We start from the raw sequence: 17,648 nt of genomic DNA on the forward strand, positions 1-17,648 counted from the left end.
TCAAACCAAAAAGTCTCTTTATTGATCGATACCATACATGACTCAAATGGCCCCCCCCCCCAAAAAAAAAAGGGGGCATTACAGTTGGGGTGGGACATCCATCTTCCCTACCCCTTCCCTCAGCTCCTGACACAACACCCTTCCAATAGTGGCAGCTGCAGTGGAGGAAACAGGATGTGTGGGGCCCCAAATCCAGAAGGAAGAGTGGGGAGAGGTGGTGCTAACACTTCTGGAACTGGCCACAGGAGAAGGCAGCGAAGCCAGAGCTGGGCCCAGATGCCTGGGACCCTGCTCTTGGCCTCACCCTGGGCCCGGAGCCTCCACACATCCATCCAATTGTGAGACAGAGCTGAGGATCCTGGCTGCCTCCCCTGTCCTTCTGTGAAGAAGGGGAGGGAGGAGATATTGGGAGATGAAGAGCCTTTACTTCAGCTGGAGGACAAAAGCCTATTGCTCCCTGGTGGGCTTAGAGCTGGGGACACCCTCAGTGGCTCCTACCCCTCTGAAGGGCAGAGGAGGACTAGATATGCAGTTTGAGGAGGTGGGAAAGGAGAGTACTAGAGAGTAGATGAACCCCCTCCTCTACCCCGATGCCTGCCCAACTGAGACAAAACAAAAAAACACAGTAACAAACAAGGCTGTTCCCTTCCCTCCACACTCCCAAGGGAGGGAGCCTCCCCCTCCCCCATGCAGACAGCTGCTCTAGTGGAGGGCTTGTGAAGAATATACACACCGTGGAGGGAGGGGGTGGGGGCTGGGAGAGAGGGTCACAAGCACTAGGAGGGCAGGCCAGAGTCCTAGAGGAGGGAGACAGAGACAACAGCAGGGGCTTGTCACACAGGTGAGGCCATCAATGGCCCCCTGCCCCACGGCATGCCTTCCCCACTCGTCACCCCAGAGGAGAAGGGAAGAGAGATGGCAAAGTGTCTCCTTGGTCTGAAGCTCTCAAACTGTGATCAAGTGGTAATGCACAGCCCCCTTCCTCCACATGGGCTCTAAGCTCCCCATCTGCCAGGCGAAGGGAGGTAGCTGGACCTTTAATAAGGGGAAGAGGGGGGACAGGACTGATTTTTTTTTTTAAACTTAACATTTTTAATAATATTATTTTTTAAAAAACTTGGAGCTGGGATAGGTGGCAGAAGGGAGGAGTCCAGAGCTTTACCCCTCTATTACCAGCCACCTAAAGGGAAGGTTTGGGGAAGGGGCATTCAACCAAGCCCCACGACTTTAAGTCCCTAAGGGCTGTGGGTGTAGACAACCCTGGGCTTGAAGGGGGTAGAGTCAGGAGGATGGGGGTACCCAGAACCTGGGGTGAGGATGGAGGCAAATGCCCTGGGCAGGGGGTTGGGGGGGTGGTCAGGACATTTCTCAGAGGCCCAGGGTCCACGGAGGCATCCACATGAGGGCCCCCTTCCCCCAAAAGGCTCTGCAGAGGCCAGTCCCAGGGCCACTGGGGGACAAATCTTGGCACCTGCCCCCAGTGAGTCCAGTTCCTCCCTGAAGCGGGTGGATGAGGCTGCCCATTTCAGATGCTCAGTCTCTTCATTCTGTCTTCTGCTCCCTGGGGCTGCGAGGGGTGGGGCAGGCAGGCAGAGCGCTGGGTGGCTGTGGTGGGGCCTTTACTGGGAGGCCTGTGACGTGGGGTTCTCCGATTTGCTCTCTTGGCTGGATGGAGGCTTGCTGTTCCAGGGGCTGTTGGCGCCCAGGGCAGGGGAGTTGTTAAAGCTGTCCTCGTCGTCAATGCCGTTGGCCGCGTCAAACTGGGTGTTCTCCAGCCGGGTGATGAGCCTCTCGTCCTCGTCCCCGAACTCCCCGCCCATCAGGGTGGGCTCCCCCACCACCATCACATCCTGAGAGTGGCGGAGGTCCCCAAACATAATCGGGGCAGGGGCTCGCCCAGCCCAGGGCAGCAGATTCCCCCAGAGCCCCAGTACCCACCCAGGAAACTCAACCCCCACCCACCCGCTCATATCCCAGTTTACAACCCCATCTCCTCTGACACTCTCAGCCCCTGGAATACTTCTAATACTTCCCACTGAAAGACTGCAAAGCATCACAGCCTTTAACCCACATCCACTGGATTCTGGGAGAAGTCGATCTACTCCACCAGCTCCCTAATCCATCTCTCCAACATTTTAGGGGGCTCCTAAACTTCTGTCCACATGTGAGAGGGAGCAGATCAAAAACACCAGTGGGGGGACTGTGTGCACGTGCATGTGTGTATGCTGGATTCACACGCATTTAAGTCTGTGTGTCCTTCTGTCAGCATGTGTCTCTCTGGTGGTCTGTGTGCCCCTAAACTGTTTATCCTTTATGTCCAGACGTCCCCATGGCTGTGTCCATCCCTTTGTGTTCTATGTTGCTATGTCTGAGTCTATGTGATCACAGCCATGCATATGACTGACAAGGACTCTCAGACTGTCCCCCTTGGGAAAAACTGTCTTGTCTTTGCTTCTACGTGTGCTAGTGAGCTCAGGGTGGGACAGGGTCAAGAGTCAGGGGTCAGCAGTGGGGCAGCCCAGAAGAGAGAAGAAAGCCGAGATGCTTACAGGTACCTGGCTGGAGAGGGCGAAGGTGCTGGCTGGGCTTTTCTTCTTGCTGTTGCTGTTGTTGGTGTTGCCGCCCCCTGAGCTCATGGTGCTGCCCCCGGACATCTTCCGTTTCCGCCGTTTGCTGGGCTGCTGCCGTGCAGGCTCCGCTGTGCCGGGGAAAGGAGACTCAGGTAGGGTAGGGCCCGGGGCTCCCTGTTCCCCAATCTGGCTCCCAAGGAGCCTGAGCCTACCCTGATCCCAATCTTGCAGACCCAGGAGCAAGGAAAGGGCTGCGTGAGGCGTTAAGAGATACAGCCTTGGGGAGCAGCATCACATCCTGGAAAGAGCAGGTGCAGGTGCAAGGCACTCACCGGGGGGCGCTACCATGCGCTGCCACTTCTGGAAGAGGCAGGTCTTGAGGCAGTCGCGGGGGCTGAGGCTGTAGGTCTTGTGGCGGGACATAAGCTCCTGCATGGGCTCGAGTATCACACAGAGCTGGGGGGAGACCAGTTGGTGGCTTGTCAGGGGACAGGCGTGAAGCGGAGACCAAATGGGATGGGGCAGAAACCAGGTGATCAGAGACTCACTCGGAGGTAGTTGAGAGTGGAATTGGACAGCCCACAACGGGTGATGTTTTTGGAGAGCTGATCTAACATCTGGGGGTCCTGGGCCTGGGAAAAGAAAGGTAAGAATACTATCACCTGCTTACCTGCCCAGTCACCTGAGCTTCGTGACACTCTGGACAGAGAAGGAGCTACTATATAAAAATTCACTTCTCAGATGGATAAATTTCAACCCTGTCTAGGGCCATGGCAGGAAACACAGCAGACCAGGTTCTACCCTTTCTGCTGCCCACCTGCCCCCTGGTGTCTTAGGTCCTGCCTATAACTCACATGCATGGCAAGGATGCTCCGGGGGATAAGCTCTCGGTGCTGCCGGATGCTGAAGTGCCACGTCTTTATCCGCATCATGTCATCAAACATGAACTCCAGGTACAACCGGCCCTCCACACATACCTGGAAACAAGCTTGTCACGAGTCTGCCCATCTCCCCACACACCCAAAAGTATACTTGTTCCCATTTCCTCATGACTCTCCCATTGCACACACTCCTGCCACCTGAACATAAATTTGGGTGTGCACAACTGACACAGACCATCTCCTCACACACCCGCCAATCCAGTCCATAAACACACACACACACACACACACACACGCAAAGCAGAAATGCTAATAGATCCTTGTCCTCTCCTCATGTAGCCAGTGAAACACTCGTCTACTATAAGCCCCATGAGGACAGGCTTGTGTTCACTTGTGTCCCCCTGTGACCCAAAAATACTGTCACCTACAAACTCAATACATGTCTGCTGAAAACTGCAGCATGCCTGCTTGCCCTGCGTATCTTGCCACTTCCCTGGGGAACAGCCAAGTACATTCTGGGGAACCAGTAGAGGAATCAAACTTAGGTCCTTCAGTGTTTCACATCCAACTGGGTGCTGACCTGGGTGAACATGGGTTTGCCGTGCTGGGTCACCATGCTGCCCTGGTCGCAGTCAAGGGAAACGAAGTTGCTGTGGAATGCCTCCTTGGGATGCTTAAGCACGTAGTAGAGCTCTGTAGCACCCCCCTCAAAGATGCTGCGGAAGTAGCGCGGGATCAGGGTCCGGCCAATGGCTGTAGAGGTGGGACAAACTCTTCAGAACAGAAGACTCTCAGAGGTGGTCAGGCAGATAACATCCCTGTCAGGACAGATCCCCTGGGACAAACACCCAGCCCCACATCTTTGGACACAGGAGGTGTATACTTTTATAGCAGAACTGGCAGGACCCCCAGAGGCCACTCACTGTATCTCTTTGGTCCATCCTCCAGGCAGAAAGTGATGGTTAACATGGCATCATCCTCAAAGAACTCAGTTGTGAAAGCATCCCACCAGAGATTGTCACACTCCTAAGGAGCATAGGGAGGGGTGCGTGTATCAGCAGATGTGGCACAGGGATGCCCAGATGGCCTTCTCCCTCCCAGCTCCTTTCCCCTGCCTATACCTCTGTCCAGTTTTGAAGCCGTTTGTTAAGCTCGAATATTCTGTAGTCAGTTTGGTTGCCATATGGTGTGTGCCTCCTGGGGGAAATGAAGAAGGGAGGTCAGGAGGAGCAGACTGTCCCCCCCCAACCTCTGCCTTCACCTCTGTGATGTAGAGAACCAACCTCCCCACTGGACTCCACTTACCCAATCCCAGGCTCCAAGTATGTAGGCGGGTACATGGGAGTTGGGCTGTGAAAGGGAAAAGGCTATGAGAATGGGTAGAAGACAGGAATTATTTGGGGGTGTCACTCCATCCCCCTTTCAGGCAGGATGCCATATGGGGAAAGGACAGGAAGTAGAAAAGAAACTCACCCCACATCCCGATCTAGCATGGTGCCGGGATGGAACGGGGGGAAGGCGTTGCCGTTCGGGGGCTCCTTCGGTGAGTACAGCTTGAATGACTTTGACGAACAACCTAGAAGGGAAACAAAGATGGGGTCCCCCGAGTCCCTCTTGGGAGTGCTCCTGGAAGGCTGTTAAGACTGTATGCACAGGAACTGGTCTTCTGGAGCACCCGAGTACACTGTGAAAGGGAGATTATCCCAGGGAGCACCTATCCCACCTTCTAAATCTGGCTCCAATTTTGTTTTACAAACTAGAAGTTCTCAGTCCTAATACTCAAGAGCCTATTTCTTCATGTGGCTGAGCCCTGGACGACAGAATTGAAAATGGGAAGAAATGTCAATACCAGAGGATAAATATACAAACATCAGAATCTAAAATTTTTGATAAACTCCCTTTTCATCTACATTATTTTGTGTAATCATTACCACAACCCTGTGTGGCAGCCGAAGTGACTCTAACATTCCCATTTTACAAATGAGCCTAATAAAAGCTCAAAGGGACTTGCCGAGTTGCTAACTAGCAGAACCAGGACTTGAGCCTATTCTTCTGAGTCCCATATTCTATGGTAGTTCTACCCCACTACTGAACTCTGGAGACCAAGCTGGGAGAGGGTGAAGGGGGATTTTGCCAACTCGCTGCTCCTTCTCCAACCCCAGGGTCTCAGGAGGGCAGGGGATAAAACGATAAGGGGGGGGGATGCCTGCTGGGTGCCGCCCACTAGATAACCAGTTGGGCCTTCTGCCTCTCCCACCAACGGCCACTCCCTTATCAGCCCGGCCCCTCCCCCACACCTACCATGGTCTAGTATTGTCTACAAACCTGAAACCCAAAGCCTCAACCCCTTTTCTTTCCTTAGACTTGCAGTGGAGGTAGATGGGCCTCCAATAGATCCCACTCTCCTCACAAACAGAGAAGAAGCCCCTGGGAAGGAACCCAGGTTTCAGGAGCTCAGTTTGGAGGCAAGTGGTAACTGGACAGGGTCTCTGCTGGCGTTTAGCTATGCCTGTGCACAGGTGTCCCCACTCCACCTCGCCCGCAGCACAGAGTTTCCTGCTCTACCACTACCTGACTGGAAGAAGTGTTATATTCATAGTTGGGTGCCAGCCAGGGGCCCCTGAAATGCCATTTTCCCCCTCCCCACCAGACAGGAGGAGCGAAGTCCTAGCCACTGCTGCTTCCTCATGTCCCACAAACTTGATTGCATTTGGAAGGGTGGGTGAATTGGCTGTATCGGCTGTATCTGAGCCGAATCTCTAATTCTGATACAAAAATCTATTCTGTTTCTTGGTGGGGGGAGAGACAAAGGAAGACCCTGTGCCAACATGTGCCATGTAATTCTCTCCCCTGGGTCCCCTCCTTACAACATGGGCCATAGGAGGGTCCCAGAGGGGCCTATCCTACACGGTCCCCGAAGGTGCCAAAACTCAGAGCCTGTGTGTACCTGCACACGCGTGTGTCTCATCCTGCCTAGCAGGCTTCCACCCTCAGCTCGCCCCAACATGCCTACCAAGGCCTGGAACCCAGCAGCCCCAGGCAGGATCACGGTGCCTGCAACAGGCCCTCGCCCCACACTTGAGCTCTCAGGTGTCACATCCACAGGCTCCCAGTACAACACACAGCCTTCACAAGTCAGTCAGAACTGACTGAGCAGCATATGTCCTCGGGAAAGAGACAGTCCCACCCAGTCCCAAGTCCCCGCCACTCCAAAGACAGATAAGGCCACGTAAGAAGTCAAAGCTCACGTTGCCCTCCAGAAACCATGCCTGGGGAATACACCCAACAGTCTAGATTAGGAGACCTGGCCCTCATCCTCTACCTAGGCCCTCCTTTTCCCAAAACCATTACTGCCCTGCTCCTTGGTTTCAGGCCCACTCTGAGTGTCACCTCAAGATCCTAGAAAGATGAGAGGCAAGACACTAGGGTTCCTCTCTAACTCTGGAAAAAGTTTCAGAGCTTCAGTTTCTCACTAGAGAAATGACAGGCACATTGCCTGGGGCTGGGTAACAGTTCTGCAGAGCTAAAGCCCAAAGCTCAGGGGCCTCTATTTACACATCCAGTGAATGGACACAAATAAAACTCAGCATCTCTCCAGAGCCACAGCAACTCCCAGTAGCCCCAGCACAGGGCTTGGGAGTGAGAAGAGGAGGGGAGGGAACATCACCCAGACCATCTGTCCCTGTTGCTGCCTGTCCCCGGAGCAGGGGTAGAGGTAGCAACATGGGGGTGGGGGTGAGGGGTTGGAGTCAGGCAGAACCCTGGCTCCCATCTCTGGCAACCTGGGAGCCTTTAGGGAGGGGGAGAGAGAGAAAGAGCCCAGAACTAGTAAAGTTTTCTCTGAATGGAAGCAGCATCCTGTGGCCTTAGGGGGGCATCTCCAGCTGGGCATTTCCATGGTAACCGGACTGACCTGAGGGCAGGCCTCCTCCCTTTGGGGGCTGACCACAGGTCAGCAGGATGGAGAGCTCTGGCCTGTGAGGTGGGGCATCTCTCTCCCAGGCCGGGACCAGACCCAGGACTTCCACCCACCCCCAACAGGCTTGCAGGGTGCCCAGACTTACCTGGGAGAACTGAGGGGACCAGGAGAGGTGCGGGGGGCAGCTGGGAGCCCAGAGGGGCCCTGGCTGGGGTGAGGCCTGAGGGGGGGCCAACTTCAGCCACTCATGTCCCGAGTGGGACGGGCAGGCCTGGCTGCGAGCTCCACTCCGCGGGCTGCACAAAGACTCTCACGCACGGCCTCAGCCCGCCCCGCGGCGGCCACAGCCCCGGGGGAAAGTTACAATGGCCACTGGGCCAGGGACCGGGGGCCAGGGGGCCGGCCTGGGGGGCGGGGGGCCGCGGGGAGTCCGGAGCCTTCTTTGTTTGCAAGGTTTCCCTCAACAATGGCTGCTCCGCTCTTTCCTCCTCCTCCTCCTCCTCCTCTGCTCTCCCCGCCTATGCCTCTGCCTCTGCCTCCAAGCAGCCCGCCCGCCCTCCCCAGGCCAGCAGGCCCCTCCGGCGGGGCACCAGCAGAGGCAGGGCCCGGCACTCACACTCACTCACACTCGCACCGCACACGCACAGACACACGCAGCACCCGCCGGCTCCCTTCCTTCTCTCCCTTTCTCTCCCTCCCTCCCCGCTCGCTCTCCCCGAGCCGCTCTCAGAATGAGGCCCCAGGGCGGGCGGAGGGTGGAGCTGCCCCCACCGGCCCCGCCCCCCTCCCTGCGAGGCAGGAGGAAGAGGGAGGGAGAGAGCGAGTGAGGCAGGCAGGGAGGACTGCTGAGAAAAACAAAAGAGAGACAGACTGGGAGAGACAGGGGACGGGACGGAGAGATGGAGACGGAACAGACTGGGTCCGGAGAGACCTGGATGGAGGGGAGACCTTTTGGGACCGGGAACAGGAATGCCGCCCTTAAGCCCCAAGCAGGGGTGCTCAGGGGTGAGCTGGGGAGCTAAAGCCACAGGCAAGGATGGAGGAGGGCACTCTCCTCTCTGGAGATTCCCAGTATTTTCTAACAGCCTCCTCCGAAACATCCCCCAAATCTCTCTTCCTCTCCTCAGTGATCTTTCAGGCTGGAGGCTGGCCTGGGCAGCCACTCTTGGCTGGTGAAATCCCACAGCAGCTGGGGGGAGGCTGCAGGGGGTTATTTTTGACAGACACACACTCAGACTTCAGCCTGTAAACACTGATTGGAGAGAGGGGGACACTCCAGGTTCCCTGCCCCACCCCCAACCCAGCTAAGTTCCAAATAGATCTGCCTTCGCAGAGGGAGGCCCTTTTCCCCCACCGAACATCATCACCACCACCATACCAGAGACACGTGGGTACAGGGGAAAGGGGCTCTGTTAAGAGCCAAGGAAGGCAAATTTGCCCATTTAAGGGTCCCCAGAAAGGGTCCAGTCTGCTGCTGAGTCCTCTCCCTATGCCCCAGGGACAAAAAAGGTATATGGTTGCCAGGGTAGGACCTGTTCTCCAAAGCAAGGGGGGAATCCCAAGAGACAGACAGACAGACACAGAGACACACACACACACACACACACACACACACACACACACACAGACATACACACACACAAACACACACACACCCAGTATGTGTGTGGGGGGGAGGCAGTAAGGACTTCTTACTACTTTGCAATTTGATTCTCAGCTTTCTATTTTCTAACCCACAAGCATATTAACACACAGTCCCACAACAGGATTTCTCATGGCATACACACCAGTTGACTGTGCAGTAACAATATTATTGCACCTGGCTCTGTGAACATCCTCCATACATAAACAACCCATCTCACTTTCACATAAATCAGTACCTGATATACACTTCAACCATGATATACTTCAAATAAACCCAAACCTAAGAAACACACACACACATAGTCTATGTCAGACACTGACTTCCATACACACTGGGGCTTGTGACACGCATGCCCCCATCCCCAAGACACACCCCAAAATTGCATCATACCTCCTGAACCTTTGACAGACTGCTACACACACCCTGACCATTTGCTACCCAGGGACTAACCCCACCCTCTTTGAAATCTGCACACCATGCTCCCTCATGGCCTGGCCATATGATACACTCTGGCTTTCATAAACATACTGAAAACTATACAATTCAGCCAGAATGCCTACTATCATAGTGCCTACCACCAGGACTTGAGATAGTTGCCCTGATTCCCAAATTTACAGCCCAACTCTAGGATAACTACATTCCTCCCTCTCTGACAGGACAATTCTTGTCATTTGTTTCATGCCTTTAAATTTTCCAAAATGCATTCACAAGGCAGTACCTTAAGAGAGTCTAATAGCACTCAGGGTCAAATATTATCCTAACGTGGACAGATTACAGTGAGACGGGAGGGCCCGAGGCTGGAACCCTGGTTCTAATCCCACTCACACAAGCCCAGCCATGGGGCACTGCAGCCATCCCTACTGCCTGTCCCATCCAAGTGGTCACTCCAGGCCCCAAATGACTGTCTCCTCAGGGACAGGACATGCTGTGTGCTCTGGTTTCTGCCTCCAGTTCAGAGCTCTGAATCCCCACCCAGTCTGCCTCTTCAAATTTCAGGGAGAAGGGCCCCTAGACTCTGGCATATCATTCAAAACAGGCCCTCTCCTAGTTCCCCTTCTCTAGCAAGTCTGTTCCTCTCTCGGTTCTGGCTTAATTCTCCCATTTGCACAGGGGCAGAAGAGGTCCAACTGAAGAGAGTAACTCAGAGTTAGAAGCCTCTAAAATTGGTGGGGGGTAGGATGGGGAGAAAGCTGGGAGCAGCAAAGACTGACAAAGGTGAGGAGGGAGGGAAGGGCCAGAGCACCCCTTCTGGAGGGGGGAATTCTGAAGGGCAGCAGCCCGCCCCAGCCCACAGGATAAGGTACCAGCACTGCCCCCTGCCCGGGCCCCTGGGGCTCCCTGACCCAGGCCTCCAGTATGCCTGCCCCCCTTCCTTTGTCTGTGCCCGGCCTCCCGTTGGCCTGGCGCTCTGCCATCCTCCTCTCCTGGCTCCCAGCCGCCACCACTGCTGCCTCCTCCCCTCCCCCAACTCCTCCCAGCCTTAACCCTTCTGAGCCACATGCTGCCCCAGACAGGCCCTGGCCCCTTCAGCAACCTGCCCTGCCCAGGGTGATGCCCCTTAGCAGGGGTTCTCCCTGCTCCTGACCAAAGCCCCAGAAGCTACTCCGCACCCCAGGAGCACTATGGGAGCTAGATGTGTGTCTGTGTGTGTATCTTGTAGTGTTTCCTTCTGCGTGTGCATGTGTGTGGGTCTGCGTGTGCTCTGGCTTTCCTCAGTCACATGTGTGGGGCATGTGCTGTCTCTGCTGGGCTGGGGGAGGAGGAGCTGGGAGACAGCAGAGCACAAAGGAGAGACTCAGACGAGCAGGCAGGCAGCAGGCAGGCCGCCTGCCAGGGCGCCTGAGCCCCCACCCCAGGGCTGCTCAGGTTGGGGGCGGTGGTCTTTGGGCCTGGGACTGTACATGCTGCCACAATGTCCCTGAGTTCAACCATGTGCTCACACACACCCATGCAAGCCCGGTGCCCTCCCTTACCCCAACTCCTACCATTTCTCACCCCCAGGACACTCATGCCCCTCCCCAAGTGGTTCTCCTTGAAGACTAACCTCCAACCATGGCTTATGGCATCAATCATAAGACTTCCTTTCATTCAAGAAAAAGATTCCCCACTCTTGGCCATCTTAGGCCCCCTCTCCCCCAACCGATCACTAGACACACAAAACGAACATACCATTTAGGGCACTGACTGAAGTTGTCCCCCCTCACACACACAGATCCTCATCTGTCCTCATGCTGCTCCCAGAGAGGCTGAGAGGGAAACTTTCTTCCTTCTCCTACTGGACCACACACCCAACTTCAAAACCATCTACCTCTAGTCTGACAACCCTTCTAGACTTGCCTCCTGCCCACTATTTGTAGGAACTAACAATCAACATTTAAGACTTAGCCCTTTAGCTGTGCATCCCTTTAGGATGATGATGGATGATCAAGGCCGTGGGATGGACTCCAGAGAATGGATGGGTCTGAACAGGGTACTCAGCATGGGACAATTGAAAATACACACAAGAACATGTGTGATAGGAGGAGCTGATAGGAGGAGCAGTGATGGGGCCAGACAGGATTCTAGCTTGGCAAGCTCTTCCCCCCACCTCCTCTCCCCCACCCTCTGCAGCAGGAGCCAGGGGTTCCCACACCCGGATATTCCAGGATCCTCAGGCTCTACCAGCCCTCCCTCTGGGCCCCATGCCCCTTAAACGTCAGCCTCAGCAGGCACTTTAAGTGTGTGCCCAGCCCAGCCCAGCTTTGGCCTGGGTCACATGATTTTCAAGGAAGCTTCCGCACAGGCAGCTTCCCTTGGGGATTGTGTTGGAGGGGGAGGGGGGCTTCCAGTTGTAGGGTATGGGCCTCCCAGAGAACAGGGCATGTGAATGGGCAAAGGATCCAAACCAGGCTAGATTCAGGAATATCTCACTTTCAAAAGAAAGCTAATTCCTGCCTGGGACAAGATGGGGTTCTGCAGATAATTCAAGAACCCAGAGTCCTGGGGACGGGTAGAAACCATGTTCTGAGGCCCTCTGAAGACTCCCTCTCCATTCACATGGCCCCTCTCCTTCCTCTTGGCAGTAGATAAGTCTTCCTCTTCCCCAGGAAAGAACTCAGACCCCAGCTGTCACTGGCAAGAGTTGATGTGTTTGGGGGGAGGCAGGAATCTGAACCTAAGTCCTCTCTTTGGGGTCAAGCATCGCTTCCCTCAACTCAACCCTCACAAGTCACTCTATTTCCTAGCTTGCCTGGGGCTGTCACATTCCCCCTCCCACTAGGGCAGAGATGCCAGACCCAAGGGCCCAATTATCGGCGCCGCCCCCCCCCCGCCCCCGCCCCTCCGGTCTCTCAGGAGGGCCAACCGCCCCTGGCAACAGGCAGGATAATTTGGAGAGGGGCAAAATGGTCCCCACTCAATCCCTCCCCGCAAACAAGAGGCCTCAGAAACAGTCTGGAGGGAGGTGTCACAAAATGTTAGAGGGCATAGGCAGCAGGAAAGGTGGGGGGGCAACCCAAACCAGCCAATCACAACTCTATGATGACCTGAGGGGGGGGGTCAAAAGTCCAGGCTCACTTCTGATTGGCTGACACCCTGGAATTCTGGGAATTTCAGCCCCCCCAACCCCTCCCTAATTAACCTCCCCTCAAAAACACACACACACACACACACACACACAACCTACCCCCAGCACCCTTTACCCGTGTCTCTGGGCTGCTGCGCATTTACACAGTTGGTGAAAACCCTCCCCCAACTGAGGCCTCACACACCCCTCACAGCCCCCGACCACAGCCATGCCTTCGACGCCCCCCACACAAGTTCTCACCAAACAAGGATTGAGGGATCTGCAGGGAGGGCTCGGGAGGGAGGGGCCGGGAGGCCGCGCGCCTCACTCACCAGGACAGGCACAGCCCACTGACATCTTCACATCGCCCGCCGCTGGGGGCCCAGCCGAGTCACGGTGCCCGCCCCGCGCGGGGACAGGCCGGGCATGAGCCGCCGCCGCCGCCCGCGGTCCCCGCTGCCCTCGCCGCCGGCCCGGCCCGGCCTCGGCCCGGTGCGGGCGGCCCCTGGCTGCAGCGAGGAGCCTGTCAGGCGCGGAGCAGACAGGAAGGAAGCCAGGCAGGAAGGCGAGCTGCTTCTGCGTGTGTGCGCACGGGTGTGCGTCCCCGGAGTGTGTGTCCGTGTGTGCGCGTGTGCGTGTGCGTGTCTGTGCGCTCCCGCCGCCCTCCCTGCCGCCAACGCCGCCGCCGCCGCCGCCGCCGCCGCTCGCCCCCTCTCGCTCTCGCGCTCCTTCTCGCTCTCGCTCTCGCTCTCCCTCTCGTAGGCGCCCGCTCTCCAGTCCTAACCGGGCTGGGCCGGGCTTTATTAATATGCTAATTGCCTGCTAGTGGGAGGGGAGAGCCGTGTCAAAGTGACCCGGGCGAGGGCGCAGCGAGCTGCGACGTGCGTGCGCCGCACGGCGGGCTGGCGGCGAGGGGCCGGTGGCGCACCGGGCTCGGCGTGCATGTGACGCAGTTTTTAAAAAAGGAGACCGAGGCAGAGACCCCGGAGAGGGCAGGCGAGGGGGAGGGAGAGGAGGCGAAGCCTCACGCAGGGTGTTCGTCCTCCGGGCGCCGCCGAGTTGGGAGCGTAGAGGAGCTGGAGCGGGAGCCAGGACTAGGGGAGGCGGAGCCAGGGTGGGCTGTGAGGTGTAGCTCTATCCACCCCCGGCCGAGCTCAGGGAGGGAAACCGGACTGCCAATCCCCCAATCCAGGCTCTCTGCTGAAACCCCAATCTTAATCTGGACAGCCCTGCTTATGCGCCCCCATCACAACGTGGGTGGGGGAAGCAGTATTATCTTAATTCGAGTAGCAACCCCTGAATTTATCTCCCCCCCCCCCCACCTAAATTAACTACCCCTACCTTGCCTGCTAAACCAGTTGGGACTGGAGCTAAAGGGTTAATTAGGTGAGGTCCTGGCCCCCTCCCTCGCCTAATTGCGTGGGATCTGTTTTGCTGGTAAGAGAGGGGCAGCGGAATGACCGCCAGGTTGGACTGGGGAAGGGGAGTCCGCAGGCCGTCCTCTACCCTTGCAGACTCTGACTCATCAGTCAAGATGCTCTCCTCCCTTCCCCCCTTTCTCCATCCAGTCTCAGCTTCCCTCCCGCCCCAACTTCTCCTGGAAGCTGCTTTCCTTTTGAGGGCATCGGAGACTGGGGAGGACAGGAAGGAGACCCCTCCATTGTCCCCTGCCCGCAGGAGCTGGGGCCTCTGTTGGAGGGGGTGGGATGATGTGGATGGTCACCGTGAGGAACACTCCTTCCCCAGGGAGGAGTCTCCCAACCTTCAGGCACTCCTCAAGGATTCCCCAACACAGCCTGGAGTGGGGGTGGGGGGGGGCCTCCATCTCCACCCCTTCCCAAAAGCTCAGCCTTAGCCGCTTCATAAACAGGAAATACCTATTAGCTGGGAGGAGGGAGGGGAGGGGAGCCGTCTGGAAGAGAGAGTTGGCCCCCTCCCTTCTGGGAGGGGGTCCCCAGCTGCTAGCTTCTTTTTCCTTAAGCTTCATAGTGAGTTCCAGCAGTAGGTGCTGGGGACCTGGGCGGTGTCCCCTTCCTAGGCTTCTGGCTCGGACTGGGCGGTGGGTCCTCCTTCCTTTTGTTACTTAGGTGGGGATTGATAGTGAAGGTTCCCGCACCCCTGCCCAGAGTCCGCACAGCTGGTTTGACTGGCTGGGGGAGGGTTACAGATGTGGAGGCTTAAGTGTTTATGAGACCCCTTAGCTTTTGCTGAGGGAGCAGGAAGTGAAGCTAAGGGCAGATGCAGAGTCTTAGGGATGAAAAGAGAACCAGCCAGGAGATGGGTATCCCCTGCCCTGTGCTTAGGAGAGGGTGGGGGAAGGGAGCTGTTAGTGCAGCCTCTCACTAACTCCAGCATTCCATCCACATTGGATTCCCCCACCCCTAGCTTTCCCTATCTCCACCCTCTGGAGGGCAAAGAGTGTGTGGGGGTGGGGGGACAGGGCGGGGTTGCAGATAGAAGCCTGCAAAGGGATGTGAATGAAGCTGTCCACACTTACACAGTTATTCCCTTGGCAGCATCCCTTGCCTGTGTCCACCTCCTCCCCACATTCCCCAGGGCAGAGGTCAGCACTATAGGGAGTAAAGGGAACCTAAAGCAATATAACCTTAGCCTGGAATTTTGGATACCTCACTTGGAATTCCAGCTTTACCCCTCACTAGAAAATTACTTGGTTTCCCTGGCTTGGTGAGAATCAAATGAGACAGTGTATGCCCAGTCGTCTAGCCCAATACCAGTCATGTAGTCAGTACTCGATATACATTAGCTCCTTTCTGCTTTCTTAGGTTATCTGTTATTTGAAAAGTTTCAGAAGTGGGCTGGATTGTGTTGACCCCTTTCACTCCCTGTGTGTTAGTCACTCAGTCGTGTCCAACTCTTTGCAACCCAATGGACTGTAGCATACAGGTTCCTCTGTCCATGGGATTTTCCAGGCAAGAATACTGGAGTGGGTAGCCATTCCCTTCTCCAGGAATCTTTCTGACCGAGGGATTGAACCTAGGTCTCCCGCTTTGCAGATTCTTTATCCTCTGAGCCACCAGGGATGGATGCACACAATCCTGTAACCACTCACCCCTAAGGCCACTCATTCCAAACAACTAGCTTGGCCAGATTCCATGGTTATCACCAATCACCTGAGTGGACAAAGGGGCTTATAACCCGCCCTATAGGGGACTTTGCCTCCTCTGAACCTAAAGTTCCCTTCTAGACTACACAGGTGGAAGGCAGAAGGCAGAGAAGAAGAAAAACAGCATTTGTTGAGCTTACACTATGTGCCAGGTACTGTGCTAGGTGTTTCACACCTGAAATCTCATTTACCTTTCATGATGACCTTTGGAAGAAAGTGGTGTTCCATTAAACAAGCAAGAAAACAGATTCAGAAAGGTTAATAAATTCAAACTTTCTGTAAAACATTCTCCCTCTTCTTTGCCTACTAACTAGTTAATGTCTCCTTTGAACCTCAGTTATACTTTCACCTCTTCTGGGAAGATACCACTCTCAACTCCCATTCCAGCTGATCTATTGATCCTGTTCCTTTTAAGAAAATATCTAAATACTGTTGAATGGATGATTAAGTAGTTTCATCTCCTTGAGGAACCATGCTGAGGGAGGTTAAGTAACTTGCCTCAGGTCATACACCTAACAAGTACTTGACCCAGTGCTCTTTTCTGCTTTGCTTCTAGTTTGGACAAGACCTGGGGAAGAAGAGGGAAACATCACTGGAGCATCTCTGGAAATTGTGTTGCACAGATGAGAGGAGAACCCACAGATGCCTGGCAGATAGCCCTGGTAGGAAGGCAGTGAGTCTATATGGAAGGTCCTTAATGACAAGGTCCTTGAGGGTGGCAGGCTTAGCTGATTTGGATGGATGGATTTGAGCACCCAGTATTTTCTTTTTTTGAGGTGAAATCACATGACATAAATTAACCATTTTAAAGTGAATTATTCAGGGACTTCCCTGGTAGTCCCGTGGTTAAGACTCTGTGCTTCCACTGCAGGGGGCACAAGTTCCATCTTTGGTCCAGGAACTGAGATTCCACATGTGGCATGGCAAATAATAATAATAATAATAATAATAATAAATAATTCAGTGGCATGCCAGTATTTTTATTTTTTCATCTTTATATTACAAAATTCTGTTTATTTATTGGTTGTGCTGGGCATTTGTTGCTGTGAGGGCTTTTCTTTAGATGTAGCGAGTGGGGCTACTCTCTAGTTGAGGTACACGGTCTTATTGTGGTAACTTCTCTTGTTGCAGAGCAGGAGCTCTAGGACACAAAATGGATAGTTGCGACTTCCGGGCTCTAGAGCATAGGCTCACTAGTTGTGGCACATGGCTTAGTTGTTCTGGGGCATGTGGGATCCTCCTGGATCAAGGATCAAACCCTTGTTTCCTGCATTGGCAGGGGAATTCTTTACCATTGTGCCACCAGGGAAGCCCACCAGTATTTTTTAATACCAGTCATTAGTGCAAGATGGACTCTGGACATGGGGATGAAGCAAAGTGGGAGGTGCTCAGAAGAGGTGAGGTGGTAAGAAATGAAGGGATGAGTCCCACAGACAGGCAAACAGCAGAAGCAGTGGGCTAGACTGGCCTTAGGACAGGTGAGTTCCTGGCTTCTTGCAGTTCCTAGAACCTGTCCCATCCAACTCCTTTTCCTGACCTTATCTTAGCCTTGTCTGTTTTTGCCCACATTTCTTTTACCCCTGAAACTCCCTCAAATACTCATTCGCATTGCTCTTTTTGGGGGTTGTGCTGGGTCATCGTTGCTGGGTGGGCTTTTTTCTAATTGCTGTGAGCCGGGTCTACTCTCTAGTTGCAATATGTGGACTTCTCACTGGGTTGACTTCTCTTGTTGTAGAGCATGGGCCTTAGGGTGCCCAGGCTTCAGTAGTTGTGGTTCCCAGGCTGTAGAGCATAGGCTTGATAGTTGTGGCGCATGGGCTTAGTTGCTCTGCAGCATGTGGAATCTTCCCAGATCAGGGATTGAACCCATGTGTCTCCTGCATTGACAGGCAGATTCTTTACCACTGAGACACCAGGGAAGCCCCAACATTCCTCTTTCTTTCAAGGGTGAATCTGCTTTTTCCA

At 54.9% G+C, this 17,648-nt stretch overlaps 2 protein-coding genes across 9 annotated transcripts in view; one reads left to right on the forward strand and one right to left on the reverse strand.

The window, feature by feature from the left end:
• Positions 1 to 13,334, reverse strand: LDB1 (LIM domain binding 1). Of its 3 annotated transcripts, none has more exons than XM_012102830.4 (11): positions 12,892 to 13,334; positions 4,925 to 5,027; positions 4,757 to 4,801; positions 4,573 to 4,648; positions 4,375 to 4,477; positions 4,032 to 4,204; positions 3,425 to 3,547; positions 3,119 to 3,202; positions 2,903 to 3,026; positions 2,556 to 2,698; positions 1 to 1,850 (listed from the first exon to the last, which is right to left on the reverse strand). In XM_012102830.4, exons 1-11 carry the CDS (start codon positions 12,914 to 12,916, stop codon positions 1,620 to 1,622), a joined length of 1,230 nt encoding a protein of 409 aa, XP_011958220.1. In that variant the 5' UTR covers positions 12,917 to 13,334; the 3' UTR covers positions 1 to 1,619. The 3 variants fall into 3 exon arrangements, with proteins under 3 accessions (XP_011958220.1, XP_004020186.2, XP_011958221.1); XM_004020137.5 differs by having other exon boundaries at positions 2,550 to 2,698; XM_012102831.4 differs by lacking the exon at positions 12,892 to 13,334 and adding an exon at positions 7,516 to 8,103 and having other exon boundaries at positions 2,550 to 2,698.
• PPRC1 (PPARG related coactivator 1) overlaps positions 12,915 to 17,648 on the forward strand; it is a 27,084-nt gene continuing 22,350 nt past the window's right edge. For 5 of the 6 annotated variants that reach the window (XM_060404701.1, XM_060404703.1, XM_060404702.1 and 2 more), the window contains exons 1-2: positions 12,915 to 15,835; positions 16,240 to 16,345. In XM_060404701.1, coding sequence (XP_060260684.1) covers positions 16,307 to 16,345 — 39 coding nt within the window. In that variant the 5' untranslated portion in view covers positions 12,915 to 15,835; positions 16,240 to 16,306. Of the gene's footprint in view, positions 16,346 to 17,648 lie in introns of all 6 variants that reach the window. The other variant, XM_060404700.1, reaches the window with a different exon arrangement.

Source organism: Ovis aries, chromosome 22 (assembly GCF_016772045.2).
Source record: "Ovis aries strain OAR_USU_Benz2616 breed Rambouillet chromosome 22, ARS-UI_Ramb_v3.0, whole genome shotgun sequence".
Classification (NCBI taxonomy): domain Eukaryota; kingdom Metazoa; phylum Chordata; class Mammalia; order Artiodactyla; family Bovidae; genus Ovis; species Ovis aries.